This window comes from Aulostomus chinensis, chromosome 17 (genome assembly GCF_037954235.1).
Source record: "Aulostomus chinensis isolate RoL2024-O1b breed Wild chromosome 17, RoL_Achi_v1.0, whole genome shotgun sequence".
NCBI lineage: Eukaryota > Metazoa > Chordata > Actinopteri > Syngnathiformes > Aulostomidae > Aulostomus > Aulostomus chinensis.
In genome coordinates, this window is record NC_141336.1 from 26,585,527 (window position 1) to 26,610,526 (window position 25,000).

Genomic DNA, 25,000 nt, shown 5'->3' on the forward strand with positions numbered 1-25,000 from the left:
ATGAAGGAACGGGCCAACCTAAAGGGAAAGAAGAGGATCAAAGCTGAAACTGCAACAGAGGCTTTGATCTTTCTTCTGTTGTTTGGTTTTGTGGTCGCAGCTCAAGTCTTCTGCAGGTCCTGGAGGAGTGAAAATGTTGAGACACGCTGGGGGGGCAGTGATGATCAGCTGATACTCATGCTCTTCACCCTTCAGAGTAAAGGCTACCTCACTGCTGAGCCTCCAGGCTCCACGCACCCATATGACATATTGACGATTGATGATATTTTTCAGGTTTTAGTTGTCATGTGACTCATGACCTTCTAGTAACCTCATGATTATGAAGCTGTTGGATCATTAATGCAGTGTAGATATTCAGCTAATGACAGATGTCTCAGCGTCCCTCCGTCCTCGTCTCCTGTCCTCAGGTATCACCACGGTGCTCACCATGACCACCATCAACACCCATCTGAGGGAAACTCTCCCCAAGATTCCGTACGTCAAGGCCATTGACATCTACCTGATGGGCTGCTTTGTCTTCGTCTTCCTGGCGCTGCTGGAGTACGCCTTCGTCAACTACATCTTCTTTGGTCGCGGTCCTCACTTGCAGAAGAAGGTGGCGGAACGAGCGGCCAAGTCCAACAATGAGAATAAGAGCCGACTGGAGAGCAACAAAGTTCAGGTGGGAAACTTTGTGTGTGTGTGTGTGTGGGGGGGGGGGGTGATGATGTCATTTCTACAGGTAGCTCACGGTTCTTGTCCACCCTCCCGACTCTCAGAGGCTCTCCATGAATACAGAGCTGGTCCTTGATGACTTACCTGAGCTCATCCACCCCCCTAGATGGTTTCTGTCACCACTTCCTGGTTGGTAATGTCATCTAATGCTTCTGTAGGTGGATGCCCATGGTAACATCCTCCTGACCAACCTCACCAGTGAAATGGGTGGAGCAGATATGATGGGCACTCTCAATGACCCCCGGGCCACCATGTTTTCCTACGACAGGGCCAGCATACAATATCGGAAACCCATGACGAGCCGAGACCTGTACGGACGACCTGCCATAGACCGGCCTATCAGCCACAAAAAGGGTCGTTTGAGGAGGAGAGCGTCGCAGCTGAAGGTGAAGATCCCCGACCTGACGGATGTCAACGCCATAGACAAGTGGTCACGGGTGGTCTTCCCCATCACGTTCACCTTCTTCAACCTGGTCTACTGGCTGTACTATGTCCACTAGGGGGCGAAGGTGAGCTGATGTGGTGAGGTCTTACATAAAGGTTGAAAAATGGAGGAGCATAGAAATCCTGTCTGGGAACAAGGAAGTACTGGATGTCTTTTCAATGAAAATATAATTTCATATAAAAAAGAATATATAAATACGAAATATAAATATATATATACACACACACACACACACACACACACACACACACATACTGTACATAGATATAGAGATAGATATAGATAGATATGTATATATATATAGTATATGTATGTGTGTATATAGTATATATACATATATAGTATATATATACACTATATACGCATATATATATATATATATATATAGTGTATGTATATATGGTGAATGTATATAAAAGAGGTATAATTTATTTTTTAAAAATTGCTTTTCCTGTACTCATCCGTACACGATAGGTAGAAATAGAAGTAATATTGACCTTAAGACAAAGTAGAGGTATTTATAAGTCTTCACTTGCCAAAGCACGTAGCGACTCAACATTTTAGGCTATTGGAATGATTTCTTTGACATCAGCAAGACATCATTTATTTTACGGGTGGGAGGGGCTCTGTGTCACACCATCAGACATGATGATGCAGGTGGGTGTGGCTTGGCTTGTGTCTAGCCTAAATATGGCTATGAAAAAGAATATGTGATTAAGCATCGCATTCTCATAGCGGGGACGCTGCCCTCACCTGTACAGTTTCTAATGTATCAGGAGTAAGAGCACCCAGGAGGGATCTACAGCTCACCTGGACAGGTGTTGCCTCAGCGCCGAGAATCTGAGGTTACAGAATGTAACTTCCATGATGTCTGGTCCTGCATGTAGAAGAACTCTGCTTTCATTTGCGTTCAAGGTCAAAAACCAAACCCCAGCGAGCTGAATCAGAAGCCCAGAGAGCAAAAACTGAGCCGATTGATGCTGGTGGAATCTGGCTGCTCTGACCTCACACTGGGGGACTCTGTGACAGCCACGTGTGTGCTAACACGCTAACATGTTACATCATGTACCCTGATCGATGTGATTTAGCCACGATGAAGATGAGTGCATGTGCAATTTTTAAAGCTTTCAGAGAATGAAACAGACTGACTTTACTTTCATTTCTGCAAAAAACAGCTGTGTGTGGCGAGCTGAGTCATTGCAGAAACACAAGTGTGGTGCAGAAAGTCTGCATGTGAATTTTCTGCATGACAACTATGCACACTGGTAAACGTGCACATCGCCGTGGTACCGAGAGACAGAAGCAGAAGAAGAATGTCTGCGAGTTTCACAATCACGAATCACACCCAAGATCTGACGCTAACGCTACAAGCTAAACTCATTTTGTGAAACTTGGTCATGTCCTGCTGCTATCAGAGGTCTTCAAAGGGTGTGTGTGTGTGGGGGGGGGGGGAGGGGGGGGGGCAGCAAGAGTTCACCCCCGTACCCGAGGGTGTGCAGGAGAGACTCAGTGTCAGTGACTGGGTTCTAGTTCCTGTAGTTTGGGGAAATTTAACAGGTTTTTCCAACTGTGAGATGTTAATAAAAGCATCAGGACGGACTGAAGCAACATGAGGCTGCCTATCAAATCCAATCACCAGAGAAGGAGCAAGAGTATCAATTCTACAGTTCTGAGTCCATCTGGCAGAAGCTTTTGTCCAAAGCGACGTATAACCTTATTAGTCATATTGGTTCGGGGGCTCTGACTGTCAGGCTGGTCATGAATCCAACAGGAATCCATATTGAACACAACTGACATGATGATTGCTCAGAAACAGAAAACTGATGAAACCAACGTTCAGAACCGTTCTCTTCATCTCTCGTTTGTATTTTTCCACTGACTGACACCTCCTGAAGGTCCTTCTGAGTCCTGCAGCTTAGAAGCCCACAAAATCAGGTTTTCTACATTTCTGTGCCAATATTTGTGTGTTAGACGTGAACGGCAGGTAAACTCAGTAAAGGTACTCAGATTTGTACCAATAATATTCTCACAGTGTCTGTGAGTGTGTATAATGAAGTTTTCTTTAAAAGAAATCAGGTGATGCAGGACAAATGATGTTGTTGAGCATTTGGAGCCCTGATGGAACCTGCTGCTGGTCCCCCACTGTTACGGAACGTCGCAGCGAGAACCGCTTCTATATTAACATTTAGAACTGTGTAGAGCTTCAACCACCTGCGTGTGGTGAGGGCAAACACCAGGTCAAGTACTTTGATTTTCCACTGCAGGTGTATTGAGACTGAAGTCGGGGTGTGTATTCATGCCCCCCCCCCACACACACACACACACACAAAGTTATTACCAATTGAAGTCACAGTATAACTAGAAATACTGCATCTTTCAGTCCCAGCGGATCCAGAGGACACGTCAGCTTGGCGCTCATGTCCCGCTTGTCTTATCAGGGCTTTAAACAAGTAGCAGCGAAGCGTCTCCTGGACACGGCGTGGCGGCGAGCTGAAGATTGTGCCTTTACAAAGACTCTCAGTACTTTCACAGGGTTGAACCTCTATCTAGTGAGTGGAACTATAAAAAATCTTGTACTTTTTTAATCAAGAACAAGGAAACTACACAGAAGTGGACAGTTGATGTCTTTTTTTGGATCATCATCATCATCGCCGCCAAGATGTAGTGAGACTTTCCAGCATCGTGAAGACAATCTTCTGACTTCAGCACTGAGGAGCCTCCATGAACAGAGGACAGCCGGCTTTGTTCAGGACTGCGGAGCCGGGGGGACACGTGTGCTGGACTCTTATGTAAAAATTAGTCTACCACCCCTCTGAGACCTGCTCTTGAGGGGAGAGAGAGAGGTGTGTGTGTGTGTGTGTGTGTGTGTGTGCGCGCGTGTGTGTGTGCGTGTGTGTGAGAAAACCCCAAAAAAGAATTCTTTGTTTCATCTTATAAAAACATATGGAGTAGAATTTAAATAAAATTGCTGACATGTAAATGAGTGTCTGGTTTCAGTCACGTGTGTATCTGCTGGTCCAGGGTCAGTTAAAGCAGCTTCAAACAAATCCAACTCTGCATGTTCGAAACATCCCTTTTTGCTCTTGTTTCTATTTCTTTCTTTGGGTTATTGAAGTGTTGCTCAGCTCCAGCTTCTTTACAGATGGGTAGCACATTTCCTTTGTAACGATGTGATCATGATTTCATGAACCAGTTTAACCAGCATGTCGGCCGACCGGAACATCCTCACTCGTTCGCTTTCACGTTGTTTCCATGGTGAACACGTTACATGTGACGAGGAGGTCAAAGGATTCCTCTCCTAAATTGATTTTACTGTTTGAGTTCTCACAAATCAATTTTGAAATCAAGAAGTTTATTTTCCCTTCTGCACCAGTTCTCAGTTGCTCCAGAATGCAGAAAGAGCCAGCCACGTATAGTTAGCTTGAAGCTGCCTCCCCACTCTAGACCTGGTCCACATGTCTGGGACCGTCCAGGACGCCTTCTTCCATCTACGTAACATCGCTAAGATCAGACACATCCTGGCTCAAGAAGACGCAGAAAAACTAGTCCCTGCTTTTGTCACTTCCAGGCTGGATCACTGCACCTCCCTCCTACCAGGCTGGACTAATAAGTCCCTAAAGACTCTCCAGCTGGTCCAGAACGCTGCTGCCCCCCTGACTAGAACTGGTAGCAGAGACCAGGTCTCTCCTGGACTGCTTCTCTGCATGGCTCCCTGTCAGATTCAGAACAGAATTTAAAATTCTCCTTCTACCATCAAAGTCCTCAACAGTCAGGCTCCTTCATCCCTGACAGAGCTCCTAGTCCCCTATGATCCAGCTAGAACCCTTCACTCCCAGGATGCAGGGTTCCTGCTGGTTCCTAGAGTTCTAACAGTAGAATGGAGCCAGAGCCTTCAGCTATCAGGCTCCCCTCCTGTGGAACCGTCTCCCAGTTTCAGTCCAGGACCCAGACCCCCTCTCTAGGTTTAAGAGCAGACTTAAGACCTTCCTTGTTGATAAAGCTGACAGTTAGGAGGTGTCTAGCTCCGCCCCCTAGCTCTGCTGGTATGGGCTGCGTCCGAATAGCCAAGCAGGTCTGATGGTAGGTCTCAGAGCAGGTCGCAGGCTGTCCCAAACCACAACTGGCGTGAGTAGCGACCTACTTCACAACCTAAAGTCCAGCCTAAACACGCCCACATTGTAGGTCGGTTCAGGTGCATCCTACGGAGCAACCTATGGCCCACAATGCACCGCGGACTTCTTCTTCATCCCCTAAAAACTTGTGGACCCTCAAGCCAAGTTAGCGCCACCAACAGTCTCCCATTCTGATGAACACCAACATTTATAGTTGTTGATGACTAAAGGTGCGTTAATGTGCTTAATAATAGAGAATGAGGGAAAGGTGCGTTCAGAGTGGAGTGCAGTACCACAATCAGGCCAGCAGGTGGGGCTTCCGTTGCTGTTGTCTACCTAATTGCAGTATCTGTGCTCTGCCAGCAGAGGTCGTGCTTCACCACCAATCTACGGTGTCTGAATGGTGCCGCCGTGTTTAGGTTGTAGCAGTAGGCTGTAGGTTGCTACTTGGCAATTCGGACGCAGCCATGGGCCTTGACTGGCAGGGATCTCCCATGATGCACTGGGCTTCTCTCTCCTCCTGTCCTCCTTCCTGTCTCACTAACTGGACTTCTTCCTCTGAGTCCTGGTGCTTCTCACCTCCCAGATGTCTGACTGATGCTGCTGGAGGAGGAGGCTGCAGACCTGCAGAGCCTCAGGCTGACACCTCCTACCACTAGTAGTAGCACCACTAGTACCGGTACTAGTGGTGCTACCACTAGTACCGGTACTAGTGGTGCTACCACTAGTACCGGTACTAGTAGAGCTACCACTAGTACCGGTACTAGTAGAACTACCACTAGTACCGGTACTAGTAGAACTACCACTAGTAGTACTTGTACACCTCCCAGATCCCTGATTGAGGGTTAGATTGTTCACCGTCAATCATTCATCGCAGGCTTCTGTCCAATGGTCTCTCACAGAAGCTCATGTATGTGTAAGTGAACACGCTCTCCACCCCCACACACGTGACCATATTCATGACATCACTGTTAAAAAAAGACTTTGTTGAAAACACCAACTCTTCATTTCTCAACTGCTGAAGCGGAAATGGGGAGATGTCAGAACTGAGATGCCGACAGGTGCCGGCTTGATTGTCCTCTGACGCCATCTTGTGGTTGAATGATTCCTCAGATCTGTAGCGATCCTTCATCTGATGTGTTTGTTCAATGTTCCATGTTCGAGAGAAAGTAGAAGATAGTACTGTTAGAACCTTTGACTATGGCAATTTATTCTGTAATTTTTAAAAATTAATTATCAAAATTGTTTGATTTATAATTTCACATATACTAAATGTAGAAGATGACTTTAAGTACTTGTTTAATGTATGATGCACTTCATCTTTATTCTTATGAGCTGTCACTCATTCTTGCTCTTCTTCCTCTTGACATTAACAACCTGATGAACATGTTTGTGAGCCGGCCAGATGATCCTGAGCCGATGAGACATCCTGTAATGCTGCCACACACACACACACACACACACACACACACACACACACACACACACACACACACACACGTGTCTCCATGGTAGCTGGAAACATCTTCCCCTGACAGATCCCCATGTTCTCAGTGTGTGGCCATCACCATGGCAACTGCTTCAGCACTGAGCATCAGTCAAGAGTTCTCTGTGTGCATGAGGTAGAATCCACGCGTCCCATTAGGACAGAGGACGTGATGATTGACGACCGTCGGAGGTTCGGAGGTTTACCGCCAACGTCAGCATGACTCCATGTTTCATCCTTCCACAGTTCCTTAAGTGATACTTAACCTAAAAGGTGTATTTTACCTTCCAAGTACTCATTGACAGGAGTATTCAGGCATTCTCACATACCATATTAATTTGTGACTCCAGAATGCAGGAAGAACCAGCCACGTATATTTAGCTTGAAGCTAACAGAGACTGAGGCTAACAGCAGCTAAACTGTCCAGAAACGTCTGGTCACCACCTCTCCAGGGGGTCTGGTGTGATCCAGGTCTCCTTGATCCAGCTGGAGGATCAGGGGTCCACCAACACTTGGACTGGAGATCAGAACGGACTAGACTTGAACCCTTGAACCTTTCATGAGAATTCCAGTGTTCAGTCTGGAGTGATGCTGAGTCGAAGCTGCTGAACTCTCCTGGCAGATCCACCTAACAGGTTCTTGATCCCATTTATCAGCATGAAGGTGAGAATGCTGGGGCAGTCAGGAGACACCAGAGGCAGCAGCACGTCAGCAGGTTCAGTCCCACCAGAACATGTGTCACCGGCACCAAGATCAAACCCGGTGCTGGATGCATCTTCTGGCTGATTGGTGAGTATCAAAATAAAACGACTGAATGTTGTTCTGCAATGGATCACCATCAGATGGCACTATAAGTTCCTCCATACTCTGGTCTGAGCCAGCATCTGGAACCAGACCTTTAGGGGAACAGCTGATGAGAGGTGAAGAGACGGGGAAGTCAGCACATGCAGAAATGAACGGAAAGACAATGGAATAAGACAAACATGTTAAACTGTTAATTTGACAATGAATGTGGAGGCAAAATGAATCCAATGAGCACTGAATCAAAGAAACGGTAAACTGTTATTGGGTCCTTTTAATGTGGTTTCTTTAATAGTTCATTGAGTTCATAGGGTTACTGAGACAAATGTGACATCACTGCTGCCTTAAACACCATCCATCATCCACCCAACCATCCATCATCCACCCATCCATCCATCATCCATCCATCATCCATCCAACCATCCATCATCCATCCATCATCCACCCAACCATCCATCATCCACCCATCCATCCATCATCCATCCATCATCCATCCAACCATCCATCATCCATCCATCATCCACCCAACCATCCATCATCCATCCATCATCCACCCAACCATCCATCATCCATCCATCATCCACCAAACCATCCATCATCCACCCATCCATCCATCATCCACCCAACCATCCATCATCCATCCATCCATCCATCATCCACCCATCCATCCATCATCCACCCAACCATCCATCATCCATCCATCATCCATCCAACCATCCATCATCCATCCATCATCCACCCAACCATCCATCATCCATCCATCATCCACCCACCCATCCACCCATCCACCCATCCATCCATCCATCCACCCATCCATCCATCCACCATCCATCATCCACCCACCCATCCATCCATCCACCCATCCACCCATCCATCCATCCACCCAACCATCCATCCACCCACCCATCCATCCACCCCATCCATCCATCCACCCATCCACCCCATCCATCCATCCACCCATCCATCCATCCACCCATCCATCATCCACCCCATCCATCATCCACCCACCCATCCATCCACCCACCCATCCATCCACCCATCCATCCATCCACCATCCATCATCCACCCAAACATCCATCATCCACCCATCCATCCATCATCCACCCAACCATCCATCATCCACCCCATCCATCATCCATCCATCCACCCATCCATCATCCATCCATCCATCATCCACCCACCCATCCATCCATCCACCCACCCATCCATCCATCCACCCCATCCATCCATCCATCCACCCATCCACCCCATCCACCCATCCATCCATCCACCCACCCATCCATCCATCCACCCCGTCCATCCATCCACCCATCCACCCCATCCATCCATCCACCCTATCCATCATCCACCCATCCATCCATCCATCCAACCATCCATCCATCCACCCATCCATCCATCCATCCACCCATCCATCCACCCACACATCCATCCATCCACCCCATCCATCCATCCACCCATCCATCATCCACCCACCCACCCATCATCCATCCACCCCATCCATCATCCACCCATCCATCCATCCATCCAACCATCCATCCATCCAACCATCCATCCATCCACCCATCCATCATCCACCCACCCACCCATCATCCATCCATCCATCCATCACGAGGGCAGCAGCCTCACCAAGGAAGCCCAGACTGTCCTCTCTCAGCCACGTCCACCAGCTCTTCTGGGGGAATCCTGAGGCGTTCCCAGGCCAGCCCAGAGATATAATCCCTCCAGCGTGTCCTGGGTCGGCCCCGAGGCCTCCTCCTAGTCAGACAAGTCTGGAACACCTCCTGAGGGAGGCGTCCTCACCAGATACCTGAACCACCTCCACTGACTCCTCTACCTGGAGGAGCAGCAGCTCTACTCTGAGTCCCTCCTGAAGGACTGAGCTTCTCACCCTGTCTCTAAGGGAGAGCCCAGCCTCCCTGAGGAGGAAACTCATTTTGGCCTCTGTCTCTGTCTCTCTATGTCCCTCTGTCTCTCTTTCTGTCCCTCCTTCTCCCCCTCAGATGTCCTCCACCTGTTTGGTTTTGGCTACACAGGTAAAACTGCTTGAGCATTGCTACTAGAACACATAAAGACTGGGATGTTTCTCCGTGATCTGATGACTCAGTTTCATGGAACCATCGTGTCTGATGGCGTTAGATGAAAGCCCTGCCCACAAGGGGTGGGACTAATCACCATCAATGCATACACACTGCAGTGACATTAAGGTTTATGAAGAGGTGGAATATGGCAATCGTGTGACATGACAACAGCAGGCTACTTTGAGGCCACATGTTCCGTGCCTTCTTACATGAACACACACGCACACACACACACACACACACACACACACACACACACACACACACATTCACACACAGTCTCTATCTGTAAGCCTGCTGCTTGCAGCCGTCATCATTCCTTTATGTCACAACCACTGGTCTAAGGGAGAAGCTCTCGCCGTCCTCCAGTCAACGCTCCAGGCGCCGCTGGTCAGCAGAGCCTCCCGACTCCACCTCAGGGGAGTGAAACCCTGCATGTTTGTCACGTCACATCCATGCTGCTCACACACCGATTTAATATTCATTTTCTCACTTGCAAACATGAAAATGTAAACTAATTACTGTGAATTCATATTATAACCCAGAAGTGTATATACATATAAATGTACACACACATACATACGTGTGTACATTTATATGTATATACGCATGCACTACACTCTGTAGAGCTCGTTTCTGTAGTATTATTACACGTTCAGCCTGATGTCAGACGTGACCTGTGAACGGTGGTGTCTCAACCAAACATCTCGTCTTCCTCTTCTGATGGATGCAGCAGCTTCCAACAGCAGGGAGGAAAGGATGTGCACCGTCGATGCTCCTCTGCTTTGGCAGGAGAAGAAGGAGAAGAGGAAGTAGAGAAAAACATGCAGCTGCAGGCTCAGGACTCCGCCGTCCATCACTGGGAAATCCAGATGCAGGAGTGCCGCCAGGACGGGTGGACACCATCATCATGACCACCTCCAGACCGGCTTTGAACTGACCGCCAAACCACTCTGACCAGCAGTACCCCTCCATGACAGACTTGTGGTCAGGGTCAGCTGGTCTCAACTGCATTTATACCTGACCTGTCATGTGACTAAGTTCTATCTGATTGTAATAATCACAAATAAAACAGACAAGCAGCTCATTGGTTGGTCAGCTGACCAATCACAGCACACAGAGCAGCAAAGCTCCGCCTCTTACTAAACATATACGAATTCGATTGAGACCCCCCCAGGGGAGGAGCCCCAGTGGTGCTCACATCGACTGTCACAGCCAATTACATGAGAGGACTGTGACCTTTCAGGTACTTCTACCTTTTCAGGTACTTCCTTCCTGTGCCAGTGCAGGAACAGCAGCTGTTGACAGGTCGCCTCCATTCTTGGCAGCAAACCATCAAAATGCCAGCCAAATGAAATCTGATCAGCTGATCGAAGACCTGAATGACCCCACTGAACCCGAGCTGCGTTCCGATCAGCACCGTACTCCCTGCTGAGGGGGGAGACAAAAAAAACAACAGCAATAGCAGAAAACAACAACAACAACAAAAACACTAAAAAAAACAAACAAAAAAACAAATAAACAAACAAAGAAAAAGTAACAACAACAAAAGAAAAAGAAAGAAAAAAAACAAAAACAGAAAACAATGGTTGCAGAATTCCCGGTGCAGGGTTACCATTTGGTTTAATATAATTTGAAGATGAATGTCTGAGTGTGTGTTTATGGGTCAGCTGTGCGCTCCATGCGTGTATGTGTGTATACGCGTGTGTACGTGTATGTGTGTGTGCTACGGTTTGTCTTGGATGCTGTGCGTAGCTGGCTGTAGCTGATGTGGGGGGCCAGGACATCGCACCCCCAGTCCAGGATGGCAGGTAGGTCAGGACCAGGTCACCAGAGCACCCCGAAATCCCCAGGACACGGGGAGCCCCAGGCCACCCCTCCCCCAGGAAACAGCCACAGGCCCAACCCATGCCAGGACCCATAGGAAAGCATAGGAGCAGCAACCCCCACCCAGAAGCAACCCACAGAGAGACGGGGCAGAGAGGACCCCGGTCCCGCCGGGCACTCCCCCCCACAGCATGAGCAGAGCCCAGGGGCACAGGGCCCCCCAGCCCGAGACCCGACCAGAGCCCCCCAAGGGGTCCGCCAGCGGCGAGGACGACACCCACCCACACCCCACACCCAGGCGGGGCAGCCACAGCCCACCACAACGTACTCCCTGCTCCCTGAAGACCCTGCGTCGTCAAAGTTCCTCCGTTCGGAACACCCTGCAACGTCATCAGCGCATTCCTCACTTCCTTTGGTCTTCACCAAAATAAAACATTACGTGCGCTACAAAATAAAACTGCCTTCACAGAACACACACGACCCTTCATCTGACTTTTTACTGTAATGAATGTTCTTGTTGACTAACGTGATCTGAGAAATGTACGATTTGTTTGGTCACTTCAAAATGTTGTTCAGCAGGTTCCTATGTTGTGATGCTGGACAGCGTGAGAAGCCAGTGTTTGTTCGTTTATACCTGCTGTCATTAAAAATAATAATGATGTGCCGGAAATTACGATTGGAGTGGCACGAAATAAATGTTGACGCCATTATTTTCCAGGGTTAGGGTTAGGCGTCTGCTGCCGCTGGCAAGTTTTTTTATTTTCCGCACCGCACCGACACCACAATGCATCATGGGGAATATTGCTTGTCAACTTCCAGCAAAGTGTACAACAGTTGTTCAGTTGTTCCCTGTACTGTGCTCAGTTCCCTTTGAAGTGTTCCCTGCCGTTTGGAACCTCAGTAAAGATGGCTGTCTACCGTGCGCAGGGAACTGCAGGGCGATCGGAACGCAGCACCAGAGTTCTTCAGCTCCTGGTCAATCAGCCACAGGCGTGGCCCTGGCCTCCATACCGGCTCTGGAGTTCACGCAGGTGGAGGTTGTCATGTTAGACACGCCCAGGCTGAACACTGAGACTCCAGGGACCATCTCCATGAGGAGAATGCACTTGTTCTGGACCAGATATAAAACAAGAACCAGCACCTTGAGGCTCCAGACCAACAAGGAACACTCAAGATGATTTTTCACTTTGAGGATCAGGAGACTCAGTAAACTGACCTTCCTGGACAGTTTAGCCATCCATCAGGACAGTTAGCCTCCGTTAGCTTCAAGCTAAATATACGTGGCTGGTTCTTCCTGCATTCTGGAGTCACTAAGAAGTGATGGAGGAGGGAGAAACACCTCAGTGAGCTGAGTACTCCTGGTAGTGAGGACTTGGAAGGGCAAATATTTCGAAAAAACAAATGCTAAGTGTCAGAGTCTGCTGAGACTGCAGGGGGTGTGAGTGCAGCCTCGGCGCTCCACCGGACTGAGCCTCGCGCTCTCTGAACACGTGACGAGGAGGACGCTCGCAGCGTCAGCTCGGGTCAGCTGGCTGCGCGGAGCTGCGGGCGGTGCGGGACTCCCGGTGGACGAGCGCGCGGGAGGGAAGCGCAGTGGCCGCTCGCGTCTCCAGACTACACACTTGTCTCCGCTCAGATCAGCTCGTGTAACCCGGAGGACACCTGTCGCGTCACAGGTACACAACTATGCATGTACTACACTCTGAGTTCGTCTCTGTAGTATTAGTACTCGTTCAGCCTTATGACATTGTGTCAGACGTGTGTTTGGATCAGGAGCGAACTCCATACGTGTGTGTGTGTGTGTGTGTGTGTGTGTGTGTGTGTGTGTGTGTGTGTGTGTGTGTGTGTGTGTGTTCACTTGCGCGCCCTGACCGCGTCCCTCTCCTCCTTGTCGGCTTTCAGGCTTCAGCGATGTCCGGGCGGTGGGGCTCCCGCTTCACGTGTCTCCTGGTCTCCTTGATCGTCGTCCAGACCCGGTAAGTTTATGTCCTCGTGTCTTTTTCATATGAAGAGAAGAAATTCTCAGTTGGTGCGCGCGCGTACGGAGCTGAACCAGGTCGAGGTCCAGGTTCAGGTTCAACACGTCAGGGTAGAACTGGGTCCAGCTGAGGGACTCAGTATGACGGGACCATCGGCGCGGCCCGGCGCCAACAGCTGACAGAATTTTGAGTTCAGACTTAAACCATGTTTGCGTTTTTCTGGTTTTAACTTGTGTGAAGAGACTAAGAGCATGGATGACAATAGTAGAGGTAGTAGTGGAGGTAGTAGTGGAGGAAGTAGTGGAGGAAGTAGTGGAGGAAGTAGTGGAGGAAGTAGTGGTTGAAGTACCAGCAGCCTCGCAGTCATGAGTGCTGCTTTATTGACCAGAAGTAGGAAGTTCTGGGAGAACCCAACACGTGTAAACCCCTCCTATGTGGAACAAAGCTGCTGCTGTGTGTGTATGCGAGTGAGTGTGTGTATGAGTGTGAGTGTGTGTATGCGAGTGAGTGTGTGTATGAGTGTGAGTGAGTGTGTGTATATGTGTGTGTATGTGAGTGAGTGTGTGTATATGTGTGTGTATGTGAGTGAGTGTGTGAGTGTGTGTATGCGAGTGAGTGTGTGTGTGTATGTGAGTGAGTGTGTGTATATGTGTGTGTATGTGAGTGAGTGTGTGTATATGTGTGTGTATGTGAGTGAGTGTGTGTGTGTGTGTATGCGAGTGAGTGTGTGTGTGTGTGTATGCGAGTGAGTGTGTGTATGCGAGTGAGTGTGTGTGTGTATGTGAGTGAGTGTGTGTATATGTGTGTGTATGTGAGTGAGTGTGTGTATATGTGTGTGTATGTGAGTGAGTGTGTGTGTGTGTGTATGCGAGTGAGTGTGTGTGTGTGTGTATGCGAGTGAATGTGTGTGTGTGTATGCGAGTGTGTGTGTGTGTGTGTATGCGAGTGAGTGTGTGTGTGTATGCGAGTGAGTGTGTGAGTGTATGCGAGTGAGTGAGTGAGTGTGTGTGTGTGTACCTAAAATCCACAGCTCCAGGGAACCTGGGGTTAGCACCTGCGTAGCCCTGCAGCAGGCTAACAGAGCTGCTCCTCCTTAAAGCAACGTAGCTTTGACGTTACCTGAGCAGCCCTCAGATTTAGAAGAGTTCACTCAGGCACTGGGCCACACACACACACACACACACACACATACGTAGTGCTGACCCGCCCAGTCCAGCCTGGTCCAGGTAATAACAGGAGTCAGTCAGAGACCACTGAGTCCTTGCTGTAAACACTCAACGTTGTCTTATGTTGTCTGTCCTTGTCTTCACTCACGTGTGACAGGAAGCATGTTGGATCAACTGGATTTGTTCTGGTTCCGTAGGTGGAGATTACCACCCTCAGTTCTTAGCAAGATGTGTTTGTCTTTGAGTCCATAATCACATGCTTGTCTTTTATTTAGGTCACAAGCAGACTCCAACTCAACACGCACCTTCAAGGACATCACGACCTTCACCAAGATCCTGGACAGCCTGCTGGATGGCTATGACAACCGGCTGAGACCCGGCCTGGGAGGTATGACATCACTCACCTGTTAACATGGACGGCAGAATGACCTTCTCCCAGAGGAAGACATAATCAGATCCAGTCCGACATGTTCTAGGGACCATTGCAAAACAAAGTGAACTGGTGCATATTCACACTCCCCATGTGTCGTAGACGTGTTCACACCTTCGTCTCACGATGAAGTTCGACGAGAGGTTTTGCAGTATTTTGTGAAACATGTCAATCAAATGTCTTTCGAAACATGGTGATGTAATGTGGGCGTGTCCTCAGTCACGGGTAGACAGGAAGACAATGGAACCTCATTTGAACACCTTCATAAAAATATCCTCTTATTTATTATAGGTGTGGTCAGTGCTCATGTGCCTCAACTAGTGAGAGTTTCTGTTGGACCGGGAAGACAAAGGTTGAGAGAAGACAGATAAATGGATCCTGACCCGGCATCAGTAGTGGCCCCCGGGTCAGTAGTGGCCCCCGGGTCAGTAGTGGCCCCCGGGTCAGTAGTGGACCTGGAGTCCAAATGTCTCCTCCTGAGCAGCTGCCTTACACATGCTGGGACCTCCATCCCTGGTTGGTCGTCCTCCTGACCGGCGGCTCCCCTCTATGAACCACTAACACGGTGTCCTCCTGTACCGCCACAGACCGCGTGACCGAGGTCAAGACTGACATCTACGTGACCAGCTTCGGCCCAGTATCAGACACAGACATGGTGAGTCTCTGACCCTCTTCTGGAACACACACACAGACTGTTAGCTAACATGCTAACATTAGCAGAGTCACAAACATGCCAACCCGCATTTCTTGGTAACTCCAAAAAAAAAAAAAGTAGAAGAAGCCCCAAAACTGTTTGAATGCATGTCCTTGTGGTTGCTCAGAGAGCTGTTGGACAGACTGACGAGAGAAGCCCCTCCATGCTGCGCTCGTATTACCAACCATGACTCAGGAAACACACACGATGGGTTCCACCGTCCATGTCTGGCGTCACACCTGTGAGAGCTCCCTCCACATTCAGCCACATTGGATTTAATAGTCCTGTTGTACCCTAAGTTACTGTACGCAGGCGTGTGTCACTTCACAGCCATTTATTCATATTAACCCTGTCGTATTAGGGTGAGGGATAGCAGGACAACGTTCTCAGAACACTCAAAATACTTGAAAAAATACTATCAGAGAGTAAAGGTGTCAGATCTCCAGAGCAACCACAGCTGCCACGATCCTCCGCTGTGGTCAGATGCAATTACTCACATCAGCAGACCGTCAGCACCGCTTGTCCTGTTGCCCGTGGGAACGTAGCCACTCCAGTCTGGAGATGATGACATGGCCAGGATCAGACCCAGTTTGATCAAACTGGGTCTGATCCACCGCTGCTGCCCATCCATAATACATCAAGCATCAGCCTTGCATTCACACACACACGATAATCCTGCAGTTTCTCATGTGATGTCATGTGTAGCTAGCAGACGTCAGCCGCTGTTTTACATCCTCCACCAGAAATATAAAGATACTTTTACGTCATGCCCTCTTTTTCGAACTTAATAACAAGGGGGGGGGGGGGGGGCTCGGAGTCCTCTTGTACAGCGCCTCCATGTGGCTCCTTCAGTTCAGCTGTTGTAGCTGAGACTGAAGACCGCATCCACCACAGTACCCTGGATAGTGATAGGTTCAGGTCTGACCCTCTTCCTCCTCAAGTCCACAACCTTCTCCTCCATCTTTGAAGTGTTGAGCTGAAGATGGTTGTGGTTGCACCTGTCCAACAGGGCTCCTGTTCTCCTCCTCACTTCCCCCGTTGATGAGTACCAGTCCTCCCCTCTGGTCTTAAGTGAAACCATGCTCCTCTCAGTCAGTCACGGGACCTCATGAAACTCAAAATGGCTGACAGTGACGAGTTCATTAAACATTTCCATGGTAACAGCGTGCTCCACCAATCAGAGACGTGACTGACCTGCATGGATGCGTGGACCTCATCATCAGCTCCTCCATGGAGAACCAAAGGAGATATAAGCTTCTAGAACCTCCCTGTTGAGTTCCATCAGGATCCACTCAGAATATCTCACCTGAATGACACTCGGATGAGCTGGTTTTCATTCACACATAAACACTTGAGCCTGAAAGCTTTCTTTAGTGTTCTCATCCCCGCCTCAAATATTAAAGTGTCACAGCAGTGAGGCGTGCTGGGGGTCGTGATGGAGGCGCACCTTCAGGAGAAAGAGATGGTCTCATCTTTAATTCAGAACACGTCTCCATCAAACTTGCAGCAGATAATTTCACTCCACCGGTGTTTCGATCCTTTCTGCCTGTGATAGCTACATGAACACACACACGCACACACACAGAGCTGGGTGCCTGCTGTGTGGATTAGTGCGTCCTGTCAGGATGTGACAACGAGGTATCACGCTGTGAATACACCTAACTGAGAATCCTGCCCTCTGATTGGTCGATCAAGACCACTTAAAGACTCACAACGCTGTCAGAACAAGTCAGTTCTTCGACATGCACACAAATGTGTGTTAGCCAGTTGTGTTGTGGACCGTGATGACACAAACATGGATGCTGTAGTCCAGCTCACTGTCACACAGGCGTGGCCCTGGCCTCCATACCGGCTCTGGAGTTCACGCAGGTGGAGGTTGTCGTGTCAGACACGCCCAGGTCTAACACTGAGACTCCAGGGACCATCTCCATGAGAACGCGCTTGTTCTGGACCAGATATAAAACAAGAACCAGCACCTTGAGGCTCCAGACCAACAAGGAACACTCAAGATGATTTTTCCAGGGCGTGAAGTTGCACTCTGTCTAGGAAGTCCTCAGAGAGGGAGGTTTCTCCCTCCTCCATCACTTCTTAGTGACTCCAGAATGCAGGAAGAACCAGCCACGTATATTTAGCTTGAAGCTAACGTAGGCTAACAATAGCTAAACAAACCGTTTGTTATTCCCCAAAGCTCCTATATATACATATAATAGTACTTCTAAATAACAGTACTGCAGTAGTATTATAACATTTACGAGCAGCTTATTCTGAAACTTTGTGCCACTGGCAGGGATGCAGTGCCTCTCCTAACAGCCTGGAAGTAAAAGGTCTGAAACAAAATGTTCTCATTGAATTCGAACATAATTCAAAAGCGATCTTATCAGAATACTTTATTAATCCCGGGGGGGAATTCTAAGTGATCGAGGTGAGAACGAAGCTAGCAACCGTTCCCAGGAACAGATTTGGAATTCCCACTTTGATCCTGGTGAAACATTTAGAGAATGTGAAATAGTAATATGGGTTAGAATGCCGAGGGTTGGTTCCCTCCAGGAGAGGAAGGCACTTCCCTTCTGTTTCACTGCAGTATTAAAAATGAATAGATGTGAGAGAGTGGACTCTGACGGCCTTCAGGGACCCGTCAGCGGCAGGTATGAGACACTCTGACGCTGCAGCCTCCACCTGGAGGGGTGATGGTCGTGGAGTAAATTATTGAGTTGATTTGTCTTTATACTACAGTCTTGTGTACTGGTCCTGTTTTGCTGGCTTCTGGTTCATTTTTTAGACCTGTTCTGGTTACGTTACTTGGCTTGTTTTTATAAATCTTTCAAATCTATTTCTTAAACTGCTGGTCCAGTTGGAAGTATGAATACTGAACAGATCCTGGTGAAACTGGATCATCACATTTTTAGAATGTAAACTTTTGAACTCCGTCAGTCAAACTGATCCAGGCTCTGTGTTCAACTTTAATTATCATTTATGAGTCTCTTCATTTACAGACAAAACAGCTACAGAGACTTTTTGTTCCTCTGTTCCTATTTTTATGTCCAGGTTTGTTGCAATTTTTAGAATTCCTCAAGTCTATATTTTTGTGTTTTTTCTGGCTACATCGTTCTGTTTAGACCGCACCTTCTTATTATTCGCTGTCCAGACGTTCTACTGTGGATGTCCGTTTGCTTCCACATGAAAATATGAATGCAAGGAAGTCAGAACAAGGGTTGAACTCTGCTATTGTGGTCTTTGGTTGCTCTCTGTTGAGTCGGGAGGAGATTGTCACCTCAATCCAGTCTTCCTCAAACAGATCCAGGGTCAAATTTTAGCTTTGATACTCCTCTTGAATTTTTAAATTGAGATGATACAGGAGCATTGTCGGGGCAAACTGACCTGTGAGGTCATGAGAGTGACACGCTTCAGTGGTGCTGATGTAAACGGCGCCGGACAATCGCCTTAGGGAACAACTGAGATGGAGGGACAGATCTGCACCCGGCCGGCTGTCAGCTGATCTCAGGACACGTCCTGTTCCCATCGCCACCAGATCTGCATGTTGACGCCCGTCTGACAGGACACGCTGGGTGACTGATGACTTCATCTATTTATATCCCCGTCCTTTTACATGTGCATCTTCAACTCTGGATCGTAAAAGTGCCAATATTTATTTGGGGTGGATCATACATGAGCGTCTGTCATGGCTCCGAGTCACAGTTTTCAGATTCGCTTTATCGTCATTGTAACGAGAACAACGAAAGGTAAGGTGCAGAGACAAAATATAGATATAAAAACAATGTGACTGACAAAGTGGAGGGAGGCACGTGCGTTTACGGCATGGACACGGAGAGGTGGGCGCAGAAGCTGTGTGAATTGCATGGAGGCAGCGACAGTTTCAGGGCGGAGTGGTAAACGCCAGAAATGGTTCCTCAACAACATGCGTGCTTTCACTGCACGTATGTTGTTGAGGAACCATTTCTGGCGTTTACCACTCCGGTTCATCTCACTGCCTCAAGAACATCATCATCTCAGTCCCAGTCGCTGAAACCAGAACCACTGTTGGAATTCTGGTGATTTGGACGGTCACTGTCAAACATGATCGGGTCAACTTTATTTACGCAGAACCACATCACAACAGAAGGACTTAGATTAGGCCCAACACGTCCCCATGAGACAGTCTGTCTGAGCGGGTCCCTGGAGGGCTGTTCTAACATTTGCTCCCTCTCCCCCAGGAGTACACAGTGGATGTTTTCTTCCGTCAGAGTTGGAAGGATGAGCGATTAAAGTTCCACGGTCCGATGAACATTCTGCCTCTCAACAACCTGATGGCCAGTAAAATTTGGACCCCTGACACATTCTTCCACAACGGCAAAAAATCTGTAGCCCACAACATGACCATGCCCAACAAGCTGCTGAGGATCATGGAGGACGGAACCTTGCTCTACACGATGAGGTATGTGCTTCTACACGCGGCTGATCAGTGGAACATGAACACCACGTCCCACTGGTGCAAAACAAAAATGATGAACTGATTATTTGTGAGGAAAATTTCTGTATGAAACACACAAACAAGAAGCAGGTGCTTTCGTCGCAGGCTCATGTTCCCCTGAGCTCAGTCTGAGTCCACTGAGGCTTTAGAGGCCAGCGAGACTTTCTGTCATTGCTTTTACTTTGATGTTGATGCTGTCGTCTTTGTGTCAAGTACCACGAGCTGCTGGGGCCTGAGAGGGAGGGTTGAGCTCATGCCGTGGCAGACAGCATCAACCCAAACCACAAAGTGGCGTTGGTCAAGTGTGACAACACAGTGGTTGCATCGTTTTTTTCATGCAGCGGGACAGTTACACCCTGGCGTGCAAGCTTCCATTGTCATGCATGTAATAATTTATTAGAAATCTTTGAAAAAAATCATCTGCACAGAAATTTGACCTGAAGAGTGCAGTTTTGCTTTTAAAGTATTAAATGTTTCTTTCTCACTGGTGATTTCCTGCCAGTTTAAGGCAGCTGTGACTCATGAAGTCCCTCAGGTTCTAGAGCTCTCCTCACTGGCTTCCAGTGGCAGCTCGGATCAAAGCTCTTCTTCTGGCTTACAAAACGGTGACAAGAGCGGCTCCTGCCTACCTGGACCCCTCATCCTGGTCTACACGCCCTCTCGCCGCTTCACCCCACCTGTGACAGACGGCTGGTGCTCCCAGCCCAGCCTGGCTCTGAGTCTCCAGCCTGGCTCTTCTCCTCTGTTGCTCCCTCATGGTGGAATGAACTTCCCAACTCCATGCGACCCTCAGAGCCCCTCCCTGCTTTAAGAGCAGTTTGGAGGCTCAACTGTTCAGGGAACACGAGGCCCTCAAACCTGAGCCTCCTCCTGGTCCTCAGGGTGGACCGAGTCAGGAGGTCAGAGACCGGCTCTGAGTGAACACTCAGCACTGACAGTGGTGGATACTGAAGATACTGTTGATGTGGAATTACTGGTTGTGGTCAGTCAAGGTTAAATTATGTTAAGAAAAAAAACCTGGCACTTCTCCTCCCACTAGGTGGCAGCACCAAGGTTCCTCCCTCCAGTCTAAATTCTTGCTCGTGTTGTACGTCGCTTTAGACAAAAGCGTCTGCTAAATGAAACTGTAGAATTGTAGAATTTGGACCACAAGTGGGTCATCATCATCTTCACCTGTTTGACACCCCCCCCCCCCAGCTAGCCCCACCCCCTTGACGCTGCATGTTCACACCACACATTTAGATGGGTTCCTGTGTGATTTTATTCAACTGTGTTTGTCAGGCTGACGGTTCAAGCTGAGTGTCCCATGCACTTGGAAGACTTCCCTATGGACTCTCATTCATGTCCTCTCAAGTTTGGCAGCTGTAAGTACGAGAACATTTATCTGTCCCAAACTACATGTCTCACCGCCAGTCCAGGGTTACTCATGATGACGACATCGAGACGTGTAACCGGTTGCCCTGTTCAGCAGTTCCTTCACAGTAGATTTATGCAGGTGAGGAGTGTTCAGGAGGAAGGTCTATCTGATGACTTTTGAGGCGTCTTTCTCTACTAACCCAATGCAAGCATTCGTAGCAGCTAAGCTAACTAGCAGTGTCCAGTGGAGAGAAGGGGGTCTACCTGCTGATGTGGATCCGAACATAATGGACTAGAGGAGGATTTCCCAGAAAGGAGGCGTGTTCCTTTGCAAGTGAATTAATCTCAACTGTGACAGCCACATTACCATGCAGCATCATTAGCTTGATGTGGGCACTCCAGCCCTAACCCTCATTAAGGTGCTCTGCTGAGACAAAGGGCTGCATAGGATAAAGGGAACTGGTGGAAGCAGTTGGTCTGTCAGTGTCTCCCTGTCTGTCCTCTGCTTCAGATGCCTACACAAAGACCGAGGTTACTTACATCTGGACTCGCAACGCATCTCACTCTGTGGATGTGGCCGCTGATGGCTCCAGACTCAACCAGTATGACCTGGTGGGACAGACAGTGGGGAAAGAGACCATTAAGTCCAGCACTGGTAAGCAGCACAAGTTGCTTATAGACAGATAGACACAGCAGAGACAGCATGAGAAACAGGAACAGCTCCTCCTGTAGCTTGAGGCTAAAATTTCTTACTCGATTACAAGTATTACTGCAGTCGTGGTCATGAATGAATGTGCCCTGCAGGTGAATACACTGTGATGACTGCTCATTTCCACCTGAAGAGGAAGATCGGCTACTTTGTGATCCAGACGTATCTCCCCTGCATCATGACCGTCATCCTCTCCCAGGTCTCTTTCTGGCTCAACCGCGAGTCGGTGCCAGCCAGAACCGTCTTTGGCAAGTTGTTTTCTACTTTTTAGACATCAAATACAAAACATGTGCTCCCCCGCCCCTCTAGTAGAGAACTGTGTCTGTTCAACATGGGCCCTCTGACCCGCTCTGACCCGCTCTGACCCGCACTCCCCTGGGTCGTCCCCTCCAGAAGAACAATGTTACTGATGAAAGTCACAACAGTTTGTCTCTGAAGCTTCATCACACAGAGATTCAGCAGAACCACAGATCCCCAAGCCCCCCCCCCCCCCCCCAGCAGGAACGGAGCGCATGTGCAATTTTACAAAATTAGCAACATATTAATGACTCCATCAAGCATTTCTTTCACTTGTTAATTTATAAAAATGATGGACTATGACAGACGTAGGACAGGCAGACAGTCATTTGCAGGCAGCTTAGCACGAATCAACCATGCTGACCAGCATCTGCAGCCACGTTCTGGAGGAACAGAGCTCACTGCATTCACAGGGACACGCCAGCAGGACAGTGGATTCATCTCCCCACTGAGCGACGTTACTGCTTCCATTCGTATGATGGATGATGAACTGTAGAGGAGCAGGACTGCAGGTTGGACTGTGCTGACAGGCGGTGCCGCTGACTGGGATCATAAAACCCTCCTTCTATTTGCACCGGAGGCTCTTTTAAGGTTCTCCTTTCATGTGAAATTAAAAAAATAAACTATCACACTTCCAGGTCACTGCTGCTGTGATTTTGGATTATTGAGCTCAAAACCCCCGTTAGTGTGAAACATTACTTTGACTGCAGCAAAGTCTGCTGCCAAAGCAGGTAAAGAAGTAGATAAGCGCGGCTGAAATGTTTTCAAAGAGGCTGTTGCTGCTGAGAACTGCAGACATGATAGGACAAGTTGAACGATGCTGGAGATAGACAGCAGCTCCACAATGATCTAAACCGATTCGTCGGTGGAGGTTTTAAACTCATCCACTTTCACGTTGACCAAAGTTTGTCTGTATATTTTTCTATATTTCCAGGTGTAACTACGGTACTGACAATGACCACATTGAGCATCAGTGCCCGTAATTCTCTGCCCAAGGTGGCCTACGCTACGGCCATGGACTGGTTCATCGCCGTCTGCTACGCCTTCGTCTTCTCAGCCCTCATCGAGTTCGCTACCGTCAACTACTTCACCAAGCGGGGCTGGGCCTGGGACGGCAAGAGTGTCGTCAATGACAAGGTAGAGCTGTGCCCCCCTCTACTGTTAGCTAAGCTAGAGAGGAGGAGGAGCGAACAGAAACAAAGCCACATGTTATGAGTCAGTCTGGTTGTTAGCTGCAGATTGTGAGTCTGGTCATCATTATGGGTTATACTCTTAGTGTTCTCTTAAAACGAGTACTAAAGTTGTTCTCTAGGAAAAAACAGGATGTGTTGAACCCATTTGAGATGGCACTCGGGAAATTCTATCAAGTGATACAAATCAATGAAAGACGAGAGCATAGACGTTGTCATGTTCTCTGTTGTTTCCTGCAGAAAAAGGAGGCGTCTCTTATGAAGAAGAACAATGCCTACGCTGTGGCGGTGGCCAACTACGCTCCCAACATCAGCAAAGACTCGAGCCTGCCTACCATATCCAAGTGTGGTCCAGGAGACCTCAGCAAGGCCCCCCAGGAGAAGAAGACCGAGCACAACAAGAAAACCTTCAACAGTGTCAGCAAGATCGACCGCATCTCCCGCATCATGTTCCCGGTTCTGTTTGGGAGCTTTAACCTGGTCTACTGGGCCACCTACCTGAACAGAGAACCAGTAATTAAAGACACCAGTCCTTCCAAATGAACCACAGGAACTTGTTCCAAACTCAGAACCTGTCCTAGACTGTGGGATCTGTTGGTCCAAAGCTGTTTAAATGCAGAGACTCCCCCCTCTCTGTGTGACAGGCAGAGAACTCTGAGCTGTCATCAGAACCACGTGTGTTAGAGTTCATGTAACAGGCCAGTGTTCTTAGGTTGGTAGGCACCATCACCCATGTCAGCTCCACACCAGTGACGTCGTCCTGTATCGACCACGCTTGTGTTTGCTCACAGTTGGATGTAGTAGCTAGTTGGTTTGCAGTCAGCCAAAAACACACACAGAGAAGAAGACGCCGTACTTGTGCGTTAATGTTGTGGAACAGAGACGCAACCCTCCACTGTTTCATGATGTTGGATTTGCCACCATTGACCCGCCAGGAGGAAATCCACCTGTGCTTCCCCGTTCCACGGTTTCCATGGAGACCAAGGTGTTGAAGAAGGACTTAGGGACTCTACCTCCTGACTGACGCTGGCGTTCAGTTAAGAAACAGGCCAGTTGTTGACCCAGTTGACTGTTGTAAGCTGAGGACATGAGCAGTTCCTGGTTTCTTAAGTAGGGTTGGGAGCTCTCTGCCCCCCCCCCCTCCCAGCTGTTTGCCTCTTAATGATCAGGTTTTTGTCTCAAAGGTGGAGAAGCATTCTTAGATACATCGCCTGGTCACATGGTCCACATCATCATTTGTTCAGGAGC

At 48.6% G+C, this 25,000-nt stretch overlaps 2 protein-coding genes across 6 annotated transcripts in view; both read left to right on the top strand.

The window, feature by feature from the left end:
* The window catches only part of gabrb1 (gamma-aminobutyric acid type A receptor subunit beta1), a 27,223-nt gene extending 24,639 nt beyond the window's left edge, over positions 1-2,584 (top strand). For 2 of the 3 annotated variants that reach the window (XM_086182033.1, XM_086182035.1), the window contains 2 exons: positions 408-661; positions 873-2,584. In XM_086182033.1, coding sequence (XP_086038159.1) covers positions 408-661; positions 873-1,214 — 596 coding nt within the window. In that variant the 3' untranslated portion in view covers positions 1,215-2,584. The remainder of the gene's footprint in view (positions 1-407; positions 662-872) is intronic. The other variant, XM_086182034.1, reaches the window with a different exon arrangement.
* A 10,012-nt stretch (positions 2,585-12,596) lies between these two features.
* gabra2a (gamma-aminobutyric acid type A receptor subunit alpha2a) overlaps positions 12,597-25,000 on the top strand; it is a 14,118-nt gene continuing 1,714 nt past the window's right edge. Inside the window, exons 1-10 of one of the 3 annotated variants that reach the window (XM_086182036.1) lie at positions 12,597-13,139; positions 13,366-13,439; positions 14,884-14,996; positions 15,626-15,693; positions 19,944-20,164; positions 21,482-21,564; positions 22,068-22,211; positions 22,361-22,513; positions 23,497-23,699; positions 23,993-25,000. The exon at positions 23,993-25,000 is cut by the window's right edge and continues 1,714 nt beyond it. In XM_086182036.1, the coding sequence (XP_086038162.1) occupies positions 13,375-13,439; positions 14,884-14,996; positions 15,626-15,693; positions 19,944-20,164; positions 21,482-21,564; positions 22,068-22,211; positions 22,361-22,513; positions 23,497-23,699; positions 23,993-24,295 (1,353 nt within the window). In that variant the 5' untranslated portion in view covers positions 12,597-13,139; positions 13,366-13,374 and the 3' untranslated portion in view covers positions 24,296-25,000. Of the gene's footprint in view, positions 13,140-13,365; positions 13,440-13,834; positions 13,910-14,883; positions 14,997-15,329; positions 15,694-19,943; positions 20,165-21,481; positions 21,565-22,067; positions 22,212-22,360; positions 22,514-23,496; positions 23,700-23,992 lie in introns of those variants that run through there. The other 2 variants (XM_086182037.1, XM_086182039.1) reach the window with 2 other exon arrangements.